The sequence below is a fragment of the Cheilinus undulatus genome, linkage group 20 (genome assembly GCF_018320785.1).
Source record: "Cheilinus undulatus linkage group 20, ASM1832078v1, whole genome shotgun sequence".
Classification (NCBI taxonomy): Eukaryota; Metazoa; Chordata; class Actinopteri; order Labriformes; family Labridae; genus Cheilinus; species Cheilinus undulatus.
In genome coordinates this window covers 33,687,132-33,702,749 of record NC_054884.1, presented here as the reverse complement: position 1 = coordinate 33,702,749, position 15,618 = coordinate 33,687,132, and the positions used below count along the sequence as shown (strand labels likewise).

The following is a 15,618-nucleotide window of genomic DNA, read 5'->3' as shown; positions in this document are numbered from 1 at the left end:
TATTGCAATTGTTATTCATATTTGGTGGTGAGGCTGTTCTGGGAACACTTCTGCTCTTCCTGCGCCTACAAGGAAAGCCTGAGGCAGGAAGCAACCCCAAAGCCTTAGACCCCGTCCACACGGAAACGAATTCAGGTGTATACGCAAAAGTTTTTTGTTGAAGCAGCATTTCATCCCCACGGAAATGGCGTTTCGGGTGACTGTAAACGATACTTTTTGAAAACGAGTCCCAGAGTGCATAAATCCGTAAACGACTACCGTGTCATCACTGTGTGGACGGCTGTCCGCATCTTTCTTGAAAAGATTATGTCACATAGCATAGCTCTCTTAAGGCGCCTGCGCGGGTCCAGCCAAAACAATAATGGCGGACTACAAGGTTGTATTCGTGCTGCAGAAGCTACTGAGCTTGTTATGGCTTTTACAGCAAAATCTGATGCTCCTTTACCACCACTGCGAAACGCATACACCACATGTTCTTAAGTCCAACACGGAGAACAACCAGAAGGGCAACTAGAAGAAAGTTTGTGTCAGTTTTCTGTGATTTTCTTCTTCTCCTTTGGTGCATTTCTGTGGCAGTGTCACAGCACCATGTACAGGCTTGGCATATGCACTAAAGCGTTTTCAGTCATTTCAGCGGTTCCGTGCTTGCGCGGATATTTCCTGAAACGATCCCGTCTTTACGGAAAACTTTTTCAAAATGAAATGGCAATATATATTTTCCATCTCCATGTGGATGGGGCCTTATTGACAACAGTACGACATTGATTAAATCAGATGCAGCATGAAGGAGGAGCTGGGGTGGAGGAGGGTTGCAAAAGCGGCTTGCAAAGGGAGCAGCAAAGAGAAGGCATACCATGCATATGGTGGCATGAGTGACTTTAGCTTAGCGTGAATTAGCAGGCCGTCAGCTGATATGGGGTTGCGTAAAATCAGCTGATCTCAATGAAATGGCAGCGCTTGACACTGTGGCCTGCCTGAACTAACACTATATGCTCAATTTCAGATCTGAAACTTCAGGATGAACAAAGAAGACTTGAGCTGATGTAGGTCTGTTGGTCCACCTGAAAACTCCATAGTTTGTCAGTAATATGGCTGGTATTTAGAGCCAATTAAGGCAAACATTTGCACTATATTGTCTGTAAATATCAGTATGCTGATACTGATGTCATTCTAATATCGTGCCTCCCTTTTGATTTCAGTTGGACTAAAATGCCTTTAATGCCCAGTTTTAGTTGGACAATTTCATTTTTTGCTTATTATTCTACATTATGACAAAACAGAATTTTTTAAACTTATTAAAAGAAAAACCTTAAATATCACATTGACATAAATATTTAGACACTTTACTCAGAACTTAGTTGAAGCACCTTTGGCTGCAATTATAGCCTCAAGTCTTTTCAAATATAACACAAGCTTTGCAACACCAGCACTGTGGAATTTTCTATCATTCTCTCTTGTAAGCCCTCTCAAGTTCAGTCAGGTTGGATGGGGACTGTCTGCCACTAACAGGTCTCTCCAGAGATGTTTGACAGGGTTCAGGTCAGGGCTCTTGATACAGGAGGGCCACTCCTGTATTGTCTTGGCTGTGTTCGTAGGGGTCATTGTTATTTTGGATGGTGAACCTTTGGTCCAGTCTGAGGTCCTGAGTGCTTCTGAACAGGTTTTCATGGAGGATATCTCTGTACTTTGCTCCATTCAGCTTTTCCTCAACTCCGACCAGTCTCCCACCTAAAAAATACCCCCACAGCATGATGCTGCCACCACCATGCTTCACTGCTGGGATGGTATTGGGCAGGTGATGAGCGATGCTTGGTTTCCTCCAGACATTATGTAAAGAATAGAAGCCAAAGAATTTAATCTTGGTTTTATCAAACTAAAGAATCTTGTTTCTCACAGACTGAGGGTTCATCAGGTGCTTTTTTGCGAACTCCAGGCCTCCACTCCTGGATAAGTGGAAGGCTGCAGTGATGGATGACCTTCTGGAACTTTGTCCCATCCAAGGCCATCATTTTGGTGATTTAGATCAGTCCTTCCTAATGTGCTTCCCCCTGTTGGGCCCCTTTGGTACTACTGGTGGACGGCAGGAGTTCTTTTGCATAAATAGAAACCATAAACATGATTTCAAAAATGGAAATCATGTTTTAAATTATCATTAAATACTTGATTACATAAAAATGTGTTTTGGAAAGTCCAAAACCAAGAGACAATTTAACTAAGGTATAACCTTCTATAATTTTTTTGTTTTTTGTGTGTAGAATCAGTGTCATGGTGAAACTGGTGTTAGATTAACTGCTTCTTTGGAGAGCATTCGCTTGGCTGCTGGCTTCACTTTCATAAGGGTTTGCCACTACTTTCTGAGATATTAAAGAGTTTTTGGATCCCAAAAGTAAGTTAAATAAGTGAATTATGGAACACAAAAATAGAGCAAGAAAATATCGATTACTTTGCAGATGCCTGATCAAAACACAGTGAGTAGCAGTGGCATGTTAGCTGTACTTTTTGACTCAGCAAATATCCTAAATATGAGGAGGTAAATACTTTGAGTCTCATGTTACTGTAGAGAAGTTTTGTTAGTGGATCTCAGAAGATTTTCAGGTTTCTAGATGGGCCATGACTTTGGGATGTTTGGAAAAGCTTGCTTCAGATATCACAACAGCTGATATTAAAAGATATACCAAAAACTGAATAAAAACGCTCATGTTTTCTCAGTTTCCTTAGCTTCAACGGATCACATTTTTAATCGGTAAATGCCCTGACATCTCACGTTTTCCCCATTGTCCACTTCACTCTCAATTGTGCCGCGTTGGCTTTTTATAAACGGCCATTGACCAGCCATAAATCTCGCTCTTCCATTGCTGTTTAGTGGAGCCGATACAATACATCCCTGTCCCGGGACATGTGCAGCGAGAGGGACAGGCCGTCACAGGCGCGGGGTGGATGTAATTAATCTGGCACAATATTGACTCCACACTCTCGATCTCTCGGCCCCCAATATAGCTGTCCCCTCTTAATGTTTAATGTAGCGATCGATCCTCCCCCCACACTGTTACTGCAATGATATAATGAGCTCCCAGCGCTTAGCAGGGGGTCAGCGTGTGAGGGAGGGGTGTCTGTGTGCAGTGTTTCCATATTCATTCACCTAGATGTTACAATGCATGCCTGTATGTGAGCACTGATGGCTGACTCTACCTCATCAGAGGGAGATAATTGTAAAGAAAGGCCAGGACACCTTGCCTTAAATTATCAGGATGCCTGCCACATCTACATCTCTTACTCCCCCCCCCGTTTCACCCTTTCATGATCAGGATCTGAACCCCCTCTCCTGCCCCTCCTTGCGCTGATTTATCTCTGCTTTATCTCTATCAACTCATCTATCAACCCTCTCCATCTCCTCCGACTCCTCCCGCAGATCAGCGAGGATCGATACGGTCATACGCTGGCTCTCAGCTCACTCCGCACACCTACAGCTCTGTGTCAGCAGGTTACTATGGGTCCACGCTCTGCAGACACCTCCTCCACTTATGTGTTGGTGTGTTTAGTGGGTCGATAAGAGCGGGTGCGGGATTGTACGGGATGTGAAAGTAGAAAATACAGCGAGACGTTTGCTCAGGAAAGACAGAAAGACGTCTTCTAAAGGGTAAATCTCTGCGATCAATTCACTGGAACTGCTTCTACAGTTATGAAAACACTGGACTGACCTAAGTAATCGCTATGATCTGGGATATTTGGTGACACTGTTGCAACAAAATCAGAGAAGGCAAAAAACACAACATGATCAGAAGGCTGGGGTTGAAACAATCTAGTTCAAACGATGTGTCACTGTACCACATCTGAAGGCTAAAAAGTTCAGAGCTGTTTTGAAGGGGTGAAAGACTCCAGAGCACTGTTATGCTCATTCTCCAAACAGAAAGTTCAAGACAAATCTTTTATTATGTGCATTGATGATGATGATGTATGGAGCCTGGCAAAAGCCTGTTTAAAGTAAGAGTCCCTGATTGACTGTGAAAGTGTAAAAAGTGTCCAAACAAGCCGAATGTTGTTTGCACAAAACTCCTGAAAACTTCCTGAAGTTTCTGGAGAATTGCATTAAAGCAAACGGACCTCCCTGAGAGACCACGGTGTAGCATTTCTGCAGGAAGTCTAAGTGAGCTGATGTGAAAAATATAATTAGGAGAGTTCCCCAGAAGTGAGTGGGAGGGAGTGGTGCTTATTCCCTGCAATCGGTGCATGGCCACAGACTGCACGCAAGTCACCAGTGTCATCACAGTGTATGTTATTTATCTGCATGATGCTTTCATTTGTCGATGCTGTGCTCCAAATCCCACTTCCATGTGGATCTTTAATGTCCAGCAGGTATAGTCTCTGGCTGTGAGGTTCATGTGTGAACAGCCTGATCTGTTGGGTATTCTTTGGAATATACAGTTTCTGTTTAAAAGCCATTTAGCATTTTTGAAAGTTCTCATAAAATCAAAGACGCTGAAGTTTTAGGAGAATCGTTGCATTGATTTCTACCAGCCTACAGCTAGAGATGTAAAGGTACCGTTAATTTTGTGGTGTAGTGGTGGCGGAAGCACCTCAGTACTGTCATGGACATGTGACAGTTTCAAGTGATAGGTCTTCAGGGCAAAAAGTGCCTTTTCCTTACTGGAGCAGGTCAAAGGGTTGCAGGAACTATGGTTACCATTGGGCCTTGGGTACCCATCATCCTTTGTGCTCCACTGGCTTGATCTAATAGTGCAAAAACGGTGGATGCTACAAGTGGGGAGGGAAAACTGAGTGACAAAGTTTAGAGGGTCTGGTGACTATTAATTCTGACATGTGGAAGCCAAACTGCCCCATTTTTTGCTGAAAACACTTAAAATTTTCAAAGATTTGGGTAGCGATTGATTGACAAAATGGTGTTGGTGGGTCGTGACTCTAGACCAGTTGAGGTCCACTGGTCTGGTTGCTCCCGGTCTTCATTTAACCAAACTCACCATATTTTCATCCATTCACACAGTGATTACTATTTTATTTGTTCAGATAGAAAGGATGAAATAAACAGGACTAAAGCTAAAGTTCTAACTATTATGACTTCCTTGCAGCCAAAGATCACACAGCTCCAGTATCTCCTTATTAATGATCCCTTCAAGTCCAGCTACTGTTATTCTAACGGCCTCACCCATCCCCCTTTCACAGCCTCTGTTCCCATCTCTTTCAAACAGAGAAAACATTCCAGCTTCAGAGCGCCGAGCTGTCCTGTCCGAGTAAACTCACCAACACGGACTCACTAATGCACAGGCACGCATAGAAGCATCACACACCTCCCCTGGCTCTCCTGTAATAAAACACACACTGCCGTCCATTCACAAAGCTATGCTGCTGACACTCGGGCTGTGCTGCCTGGCTCAAATCCCCGCGGCCCCCCGGCTTTGACAGGGCTGTTCTGAATCAACACGCAGCAGTACGGCTTTTACTTCCCCACTGGAAGCTGTTAAACGGCCATTACTGCACATATAAACCCATTTTCAGTGGATCTGATTGACTAAAGCTGGCTAAATGATGTGGTGAACAAACTTTATCTTCAGGCTCATTGTAGTGTGTCTTTTAAGGTTAAAATCCAAACCAAATTCAATGAAAACCCCCTAAAACACGTGGAAATCAAAGATGTTATGTGTAGCTATGTCCTGAAAAAAGGAAAATGCAAAAGAAATGACTAATTTAGCATGATAAAACTAAGGTTGTGTGCCTTAAAATGGCTTTCACTTTGAAAAATAGTTATCTTAAGACTTATAAGTGTCTCTTTTAAAGTACGTACCAGAAGCCAGAAAATTACCAGAAAATTAGATAAAACAACCCAAAACTTGAGGAAATCAAAATGAGATGTGAATTACTTCCTAACTTAACATAACAAAACTGAGATTACATGCCAAAAATTACCTTTTACTTTGAAAAACCCTATCTTCAGGCTGATTTGTGTCACTTTTAAGGTAAAACCAGGAGCAAAATCAATCAAAACATCCTAAAACTAATGGATATGAAAAATGTGATATGCAACTTTGTCTTCAATGGCCATTCACATAATAAAACTGTAGTTGCATGCCTTGAAAATGGCTTTTACTGTGAAAATCCTTACTTACAGGCTGATTTGTGTCACTTTTAAGGTTAAAACCAGGAGCAAAATCAATCAGAACACCCTAAAACTTGTGTAAATCAAAGACTGGAAGAGTAAAAACTTCCTATAAAGCATCTTTTTGAAGGAAGGCGAAAAAAAAATGGAGGTTGCATTCCTTAATAATGGCCCTTATTTTGAAAATCCTTATTTTCAGGCTGATTTGTGTCACTTTTAAGGTTAAAACCAGGAGCAAAATCAATCAAAACATCCTAAAACTTGTGGAAATAAAACTATTTGATAAGTAAAAACTTTCAAAAAAGGATCTTTTAAAGAAAAGAACAACAAAACTGAGATTGCATGCCAAAAATGACTTTTACTTTGAAAATCCCTATCTTCAGGCTGATTTGTGTCACTTTTAAGGTAAAATCAGGAGCAAAATCAATCAAAACACCCTAAAACTTGTGTAAATCAAAGACTGGATGAGTAAAAATTTCCTATAAAGCATCTTTTTTGAAGGAAGGCGAAATAAAATGGAGGTTGCATTCTTTAATAATGGCCCTTATTTTGAAAATCCTTATTTTCAGGCTGATTTGTGTCACTTTTAAGGTTAAAACCAGGAGCAAAATCAATCAAAACATCCTAAAACTTGTGAATCTAAAAAATGTGATATGCAATGAGTTCCTTAAAAAGGAAAATGCAAAGAAACCATACATTCAGCGTTGAAAAATGCAGTTGCATCTCTTAAAAATGACTTTTACTTTGGTGATCTTCAGGCTAAAGAGTGTCTACCCAATTAAAATCAACCAAAACTTCCTAAAACCTGTGGAAATCAGAGATGTGGTGTGTAGGTATGTCCTAAAAAATAAAATGCAAAATAAACGACGAATTTAGCATAAAAAATGGAGTTTCATGCCTTAAAATGGCTTTTACTTTGAAAACACACCATCTTCAGGCTGGGTAGTGTCTCCCTCACCAAAATCATTTAAAACACATTTGAACTTATGGAAATCAAAGATGGGATGTGTAACTCCTTCCTAAAAGAGGAAAATGCATAATAAATAACAAATTTAGCATGACAAAACTGCAGTTGTGTGACTAAAATTGCCTTTTATTTTGAAAAAGCACAATCTTTTTAAGGCTAAATAGTTTCTTTCTAACAAAGATCAATCAAATTATCCTAAAAGAAAATCAAAGATGCAATGAGTAACTACTTTCTAGTAAAGGAAAATGCAAAATATTTCATACATTTAGAATGATAAACAGCAGTAGCATGTCTTAAAATGGCTTTTACTTTGAAAAAACAATTCTTTTCAGGCTGAAAAATGTCTCTCTGACTAAATTAAATCAAACCATTCTGAAAGTTGTGGAAATCAAAGCTGTGACGTGTAACTACTCCCCCCAAAAAAGGATTTTTTTAGTGAAATAAAACAGCAGTTGTGTTCATTAAAAGTGGCTTTTACTTTGAAAAACAGGTATCTTCAGGCTGAGTAGTATCAATCAATCAAAACACCCATAAGCTAGTGGAAATCAAATCTGTGATGTGTAGCTCCTTCCTTAAAAAGGAAAATGCAAAAGAGATCACACATTTAGAATGATAAAACTCTACTTCTGTGCCTAAAAATGCCGTTTACTTTGAAAAACCAGTGTAGTCGGACAAAGGCTGACTGAAAAACAAGCCTACACCTCTCCTAGGTGTTGTTACTGGTGGAGTAATGTCCCCCCATGTCATGAATGAAGGTTCCCTCCCCTTAACTCAATGTGCTGCCTCAGCCAGTCTCTCACAACCGGCCCATTCATAAAACTGCTCTCCTCAAGTTTGTGCGTGCGACGTGCCAAGTGTGTTTATGCGTGCGCTCGAGTAAGTGCATGAGAGGCTGTCAGGAGAAATCATGTGTTCACTTTAGAGCAAAATCAAGCATTTCACTCATAAACAAAACAAAACAGAGCCACAAACAGCCTTTAGAGGAAGCCCCGCCCCCCCAGAGCGAGCGGCAGAGCGGCAGAAAGAGACGGTATCCGTGCATTTCTGGCAGGCACCTGGCTGTTTTTGCTCACTTTGTTGCATAGCAGCTGTATTTTGGAAAGTGGAGAACACAGAGCTGCATGTTTCTCTGTCGGGGGAGAAAGGGAGTTAGAGAGGAGGAGGGAGGGGCTCCGTTCACCCATGGTCCCATGTGCCAAATAGGGGCCTGATTGGGCCAGTTCTGGTCCAGAAAAACAACCCAAACAAGAGGAAGGCTGTGAATTCATGACAAAGCAGAACACAGAGGGTCAGAGGGACACACCGCTGTGAGGATTTGGTTCAACTGGGTTACTGGAACCCCGCATTTCTTTGTTCATTCTTTTCTTTCATTGTGTCTTTCTTTCTGCTGTTTCTGACCCATCATTGGAGTTATTGATAAGCAAAAGAGAAATTTATAACCAACATCTACTTTCTTAAAGGCCAGGACATGATACAAACGGGGTTACTTTGATTTTTCATCCTTTTCTCACATCAAGAGCTTCCATAAGGGACGGGGATTTTTACTTTTTAATTACACCCTGAACAATTCTTCTTGTCCTATGTAATTTTAGGTCCTTTTTATGGGTGCTGTAGCAAATCTGCTCATAAGGGGTGAAAAAGGGTAAAGCTTTACTCAGAGTCACACAGGGGCCCACAGAAGATGGAAAGACAAGTTAAATTTGCACCATGATTACGTTTACACCTACAAACTGTTATTTCCCATTAAAACAACCAAAAACAGACATTAATGAAGCTCAGCAGTAGTTCATGCAGGACACGGCAGTCAGACGCCCGGCTGTGACCAGCCATTTCCCCCCATTTTACCCATTTTTGCCTCTTTTAACCCCATATTTCCCCCTTTTTGACTTCTTGAACCGTTTTGGCAACTTTTATCCCAATTTGCCACTTTTTAACCACTTTACAACATTTTCCCTACCAATTTTTGCCCCTTTGTAGGCACTTTTCACAATTTTCCTCCCACTTTTGTTTACTTTTTGCAGTAATTGACTCATTTTTTGCCTCTTTTATTCCATTTTGCCAATTTTTAACCACTTTCAACATTTTACCCTCACATCTTTTGTCCCTTTTTGCCTTTCTTGACCCATTTCGTCCCATTTTTGCCATTTTTTTAACCATTTTCCATTTTTCCCTCCTATTATTTGCCTGCTTTGCCTTATTTGACCCATTTTTGCCTCTTTAATCCCATTTGCCATTTTCTAACCATTTCCATTCCCATTTTTTGCCCCTTTGTTGCCTTTCTTGACACATTTTTGCCCCTTTGTAAGTGATTTTTGAGATTTTTCCTCCCATTTTTTGCCCCCTTTCTGCCATACTTAACTCATTTTTTACCTCTTTTATCCAACTCTGGCACTTTTTAACCACTTTCCACTATTTTCCCTCACATCTTTTGCCCTTCTTTGCCTTTCTTAACCCATTTTTGCCTCTTTTAACCCTTTTTTGTCCTTTTTAACCATTTTTCTCCACTTTTCCTGCCATTTATGCCATTCATCTCTTTTATCCTATTCGCCTCTTTTGAACCACTTCCCCACCAATTTTTCCCCCTTTGTTGCCTTCTTGACTCATTTTTGCCCCTTTTATCTGATTTTTGCCACTTTTTTGACCACTTCCCACAATTTTCCCTCCCACCTTTTGCCTTTCTTGGCCAATTTTTGCCACTTTTTATCTGCTTTTCCCATTTCCACTTTGCCCCTTTTTGCCTTACTTCACCCAGTTTTGCCTCTTTAATCCTATTTTTGCCACTTTTCACCATTTTCCCACCCATTTTGCTCCTTTGTTGCCTTTCTTCACCCATTTTTGCCCCTTTGAAGGTGCTTGTCCCATTTTTTCCTCCCATCTTTTGCTCCTTGTTGCCTTTCATGGCCCATTTTTATCCTATTTTTGCCACTTTTCACTATTTTCCCACTCATTTTATTCCCCCTTTTTGTCTTTCCTGGAACTATTTTTGCATATTTTAACCAATTTTTCCCCTTTTACCCCCCCCCCAATAATTTCTTTTTTTCTAAAGGTTATTCCAGTTCCTTCTACTTTGTTCCCTGCCATCCTGACATTTGTGCACATTATGGCCTCGCTATGGACTCTGACAGTACTTTCAAATATTTGAGTCAATTTGCTCATGCACATTGTTAACACTAGCAAAAGAAAGGGAATTTCAGTTTGAGATCAGGTGTTTACATTTTAATTAGGCTACACTGACAGCAAAAATTAAGTTTATTTTTTCTTTGATATCACAGCAATGATTTTGCTGACTTCCATGGGCCCCCCATTTGGCCCCAGAAAGCTCTCCCCTTTATCCCCCCTTTATGGGCAGCCTTGTCCAAAAGCTCAACATTGGCAGAACTGAGTTCTTGAGGACCCAGGTTTTGATCTGCATCCCTGGTTTTCTTTCCTTTTCAGTCAATTCAATGAGAAATACATTTGCAGTCTCTTTCATGCTATAAAGAAAGCGTATTCTTGCAAAAATAGTTTCGAACAAAAAATGCAAATCCAAAGGAAAATATAGATTTCATGTTAAATAAATGCCAAAAGACAAAAATATTCCAAGGGACTGGAAAATTCTGAAAATTTGCATATTATTTTAAATCTCTCATTTCCTTCTCCAGTCCTACTTCGTCTGTCCTCTTTGTCAAACTCTCTGGAAAGCGCTGTAACGCCGTTCTATAGCCACAACTTCCTATATAATTACTGCAAGGCACAAAACTAAACAATCGTCCCACACAACTCCAAAATCGCTGGATTAGTTCACATCTTGGAACACTCAGAGAGTGTGTTTGTGTGTGCAGAGACAGAAGAGAGAGGTAGAAAGAGAGAGAGAAAAGGGAAAGGGGAGGGAGGGGGAGTCCAGATTTTTAAATTCGACTTAGTTTGTACAGACACAGGAAGGGAGGGAGGGGTTTGGAGTATCCACTCTGAGAGGAGGGGGTGTCAGAGAGAGAGCGAGAGGGAAGGGGGGGGTCTGTAGTACTGTAGGGCTTTTTTATGAATGAAGAGCGAAGGAGAGCAGCGAAGGACTGAAAGAGAGAGAAGGAGCGGGGGGAGGGGGAGGCACACTTCCTCTTACGCACACAGGGAAGAAAATTTATGAATGGGTCACATCTCTCGAGCTGCTCCAAGTGTAAACAACATACTTGGACAAAGAAGGACGAGCTCTCGAGCGCAGCCAGGGCCTCGCTAAACGCTCCGGCTCAGACATTCGGACACAAAAAAAGGCAAATAATTGACATGTTGGAACTATTTTAATTAAACGTGCTCCATAAATTTGAGTGACACCTCCATGTGTTTCTTTCCCTGCAGGCAGAAAACAGACAAAGGAGTCTGTCCGACAGCTCAGCGTCAGGAGAGGATAAAATCTTGAAGAGCTGTCAACACTAAACATTAATCCTCATCTGCTCTTTGTGAGATTAAAATCACACCCTGCTTCCAATCATGCTAAAAAAAACCTAGCAAGGTTATCACGAATGGCTCCATTACAGTTAAGGAAGGTCAGAAAGTCCTTTAAAGCTGCATGTTTGCGTAACCTTCCCGCTATGGCAGCCTGCAGACAGAGCACGCTTGTTAGCTGTAAACTGAAGGACCAGATGAGATAGATTTACCAGATGTGCAGGTATTGCACAATTCCTCCTTTGCCCCCTCCTTTCCTTCCTCTAATCTAGCATTCCAGCATGTCCCCTTGTTTTTAAACCTCTCCTCTTTCACTCTTAGACTCTTTTCCCTCTCTCTCCGTCAACACCACACCCATGCAGGTAAAAACCTGACTCAGTAAACAACAATGTTTAATTTTAACAGGGCGCCGTTTTCAATAAAAGCCTCAATTATACTCCGGTCACCTGGGATTAGAGCTGTGCTTTATGTTTTTTTTTTTTTTTTTTTTAACATGGTAGAGTTTCAAAACAGGTGAGTCACTTGTTTTGAAAGTTAAACCAGACACTGAGAGCACCTTCAGTTCTAAATTTCAAAGTTAAATCAACAACTGTGTGGCGTCCCTCAGGGTTCAATCCTGGGACCAATTCTGTTTCCATTACCGCTGCGATATCTATTAAATTCCCATTTGTGGTAGCTGGTATCACCGCTATGCAGACGATACGCTGATTTGCTTCTCAATCAAGACTAATGATTTCAACAACCTTACTAGCTTTAATAAGGGTCTAGCAGCTGGTACAAATTTGATGTCTACAAATTTCCTTCACTGTGATTCAGGCAAGATTAAGGGCCTGTTGTTTGTCCCCATGTGCTTTGCAAAAAAGCTCTACGTCTAGAAATGCTTGAACTCTTAAGGCCAATATTTTATACCAAGATTGTTTAGTCTCTTGAGGGCTTGTGCAAGACCAAACCTTTGCTATCCCCACACATAACACATAATGTAAACATCCTAATTTTCTCTTCACTGGTATTAACTTGTATTCAGATAAAAAAAAAATCACCCCAATTCTTTCCTCTCTACATTGACTTCCAGCAAAAACAGAATAATTTCAATATCTTGTGTAGTAGTTGGCAACTATCCAAAGAAAATTCCAACTTCTGAGAGATAGATTAGTATGCACATCTGGTTGGCTAGCTTGATGCAAACACATAATTGGAATTGCCATTGACAGGCTAACAGATTAGCACTGTTCAAGCAGTTTTTACCTGGAGAAACATCAAATATCACTTGCCATTTTTGGGGATGCATGATAATACACGGTCTTGCAAAGCAGATCAATTCAACTCTATTTCTGTAATCTGGCAAATCCATTTTGCAAAGCTTCAGTGTGCAACGTTTGTGCCAGACCAGAAACTGGTTCTGATCAATCAGCGTCATTTAAGAAGAGTGAGGCAGTAGCTAAGTATTGTAAGCTTCCACTTTTCCGTGGGAGCTGTCCAATATGATATATCCATGCAATGGGTATGTAAGTGGCCACCGGCATTTTTTGTTATTGCTGTGTATTCATGTTCCATGGTTGAGCGGCACTCCCCGGAAATGATATAAAGATCAGGTGTGTCGTCACACGCCAACTTTGATTGAAGACAAAAGTTCATTGTGTGTGTGCAGGAAGTTTCGGGAGGAATGTAGCATCAAATAATCTTTTTATGGGTTTAATTCTGTTGTTTTTATGCGTGTTTGATTGTATTTGTGTATTTGATCACGAACAGTGAGTAAACGGAAGCATACCCGTTGGCAGTCAAAATTTGCACCCTTGGCAGGCGAAGCGAGGTCATTGTTTTCTACGTTTTTAATGACCATTTATACCTTGCTGTGTAGCGATTTAAAAGGAATGCAAAACTGCAATTTACTGACACTGTTTGCTTGATCACATTTTAACTTTGTTACAATGAAAATGCTTTTGTAAGTTTTATTCATTTATTTATTTATTTATTTATTTATCCATTTATTTATCAGGGACAATACATAAGCATTGCTGCATTTAATTACAGTGCAACCGATGCAATATATAAAAGACATCTAGCCATGGCTAATTTGCAGTCCTTGTCCCTGGTTTTGTTTTACGGAGTATAATAAAGACAAGATTGAGCACCAGTGGAAATCTACCGCTGTGTCGTTGATGCCGAGGGCAGCTACAGGGTGCATGAAACAGTTTATCTGGCTTGCCAGGTTAGGTAGTATCAGTAAAATGCCAGTATCAAAAGGACCAACAGAACTACATCAGCTCCTTAGTCCCTAAACTTCAAAGTCTTTTTAAGGACTGATTTTTTGGTCTGAACCACATTTCTACACATCTCAATCAGCTAAAGTGAATTTGTATATATCAGCATATTGAATATCAGCAAGAATATCCCAGTTTTAAATCAGAGGTGTGTGTGCTTTTGCAGGATCAGCTCCCAAACTCTAAGACAGCCTTGGATAAATCTGTGGCTTTTCAAGAAAGGCTGTTAAAAATGTATTTTTAAAGGCCTCCCTGTTTTATAACTACTCCCTTTTTTCCTTTCAGGTGTTATTTTAGTCATGTGAGCAGGTTTTTGTTCAAATATGATGCTCATCTATATCATTTGTGTAGGACTTAATGCTTTTTTTATGTTTAAGTATAAAGCACTTTGCAACTTCTTGATTGAAAAGTGTTGTTAAGACACTTCATGATGATTTTAAAACATGGGAAAACTCAAGCCTGTGCATGCCTTTATTAGTCAGATAGATGAATATACTGATGGCGCTTGTCAGCTTAAATTTCCCATAAATCAAAGATGAATAGCGACGCTCTTACTGGACGCCGTGGCTATTCACTGAGACCAGCAGGGATACTGTCTGTCAACGCAGGAGTGTCTCTGCCGTGTATAAGTGAGCTGCCCGTCAAACTGAAGCCCCCGTGACCCTGCAAATCATACCCTGCTCAACCGTTAGCAAAAGGCCTGACAGCTGATTGGCTGACAGGTCAGGGGGTTAAGTAGACACGACCTCGGCGTGCCCTGGGGTTCATCTGCACTTCCTCCTTCGCATTGTTGGCCGGCAGACAGCGACAATCTCGCACAGGGCATGTGTCACAGAGGGGCCGAGCAGTTGTGACTCGGAGCTGGTTAAATCACATGATGTTTACACACAAAAGACACACGGGGCTTCAATGAGAGGAAGTGCCTTTGACTGCGACTGAAAGCTGTCACTTTTACTTTGCTGTTGAGATTATTCTTGGAGGCGTTTCAAGCTCTTTTTGGGGTTCAGGGCATTTCAGAGTCATTGCTAGAAGATGGAGAAGCCCGCAGCGAGTTCAATGGGGCAGAAAAAGAGTGTTTGTAGAGCAACACGTACCCCCGCCCAGATCCTGAATCGCCATTGTTGAGACTACAACAAGAAAAGGGAAACACATTCAAATAGGCGCTCAGTTGTGTAGCCCAGGAATTTGCTTTTCCATTTTACACCTTCCGATGTACACAAAGGGAAATCTTTGTACCTGCGCCCTGAATTATTTTTTACTGGTTTCCTGGGCCGTACCCATTCAGCTTTTCAAAGGCATGCAAATGGGTGACGGCAGCACACAATGCTGGGATCCAAATTCACCTCATGATGACCGGCTCATTAGGCCTTCTGTTTCTGCACGGCTCTGTCTGCCAAAGAGATTACTGTAACATCAGCGGGTTATAGTATCCCCACCTAAGCCTCTGGCGGTCCCACGGCACAGATCTGACCACTGCTTTCTTCAACACTTTCTCATGACACGCAGACTTTGAATTACATGAGCAGGCCTAATGGTCAAAGAGGGAACATGTTGGAGCCAGACTCAACGCACAGCTCTGCTTCATGAATCAACATCTGACTGAATAAACAATAAATATATACCCACTCCATGTGGTTTAAGAGCATAACAACACATTTATATGGATGTGTTTAGAGGACATGGCGATTTAAAGTGGAGTACTCACAGTTCTCCGAGTGGAAATCAGGAACAAATTGCTCGTCACTGTCAGGAACTTGAGCTGAAATAAAAAGAAAAAAACATAACATTGTTATTATTATTATTGTTCAGGCTAAATCTGACCTTTCTCTGTGCCTCATTTCCTCTCTGCTTCTCTCTGAAAT

General features: G+C 41.1%; 1 protein-coding gene across 2 annotated transcripts in view; it reads right to left on the bottom strand.

Annotated features, from left to right (window-relative positions):
• The window catches only part of etv4 (ETS variant transcription factor 4), a 68,954-nt gene that overhangs the window by 34,223 nt on the left and 19,113 nt on the right, over window positions 1-15,618 (bottom strand). For both annotated transcript variants that reach the window (XM_041815114.1, XM_041815113.1), the window contains one exon: window positions 15,462-15,515. In XM_041815114.1, the coding sequence (XP_041671048.1) occupies window positions 15,462-15,515 (54 nt within the window). The remainder of the gene's footprint in view (window positions 1-15,461; window positions 15,516-15,618) is intronic.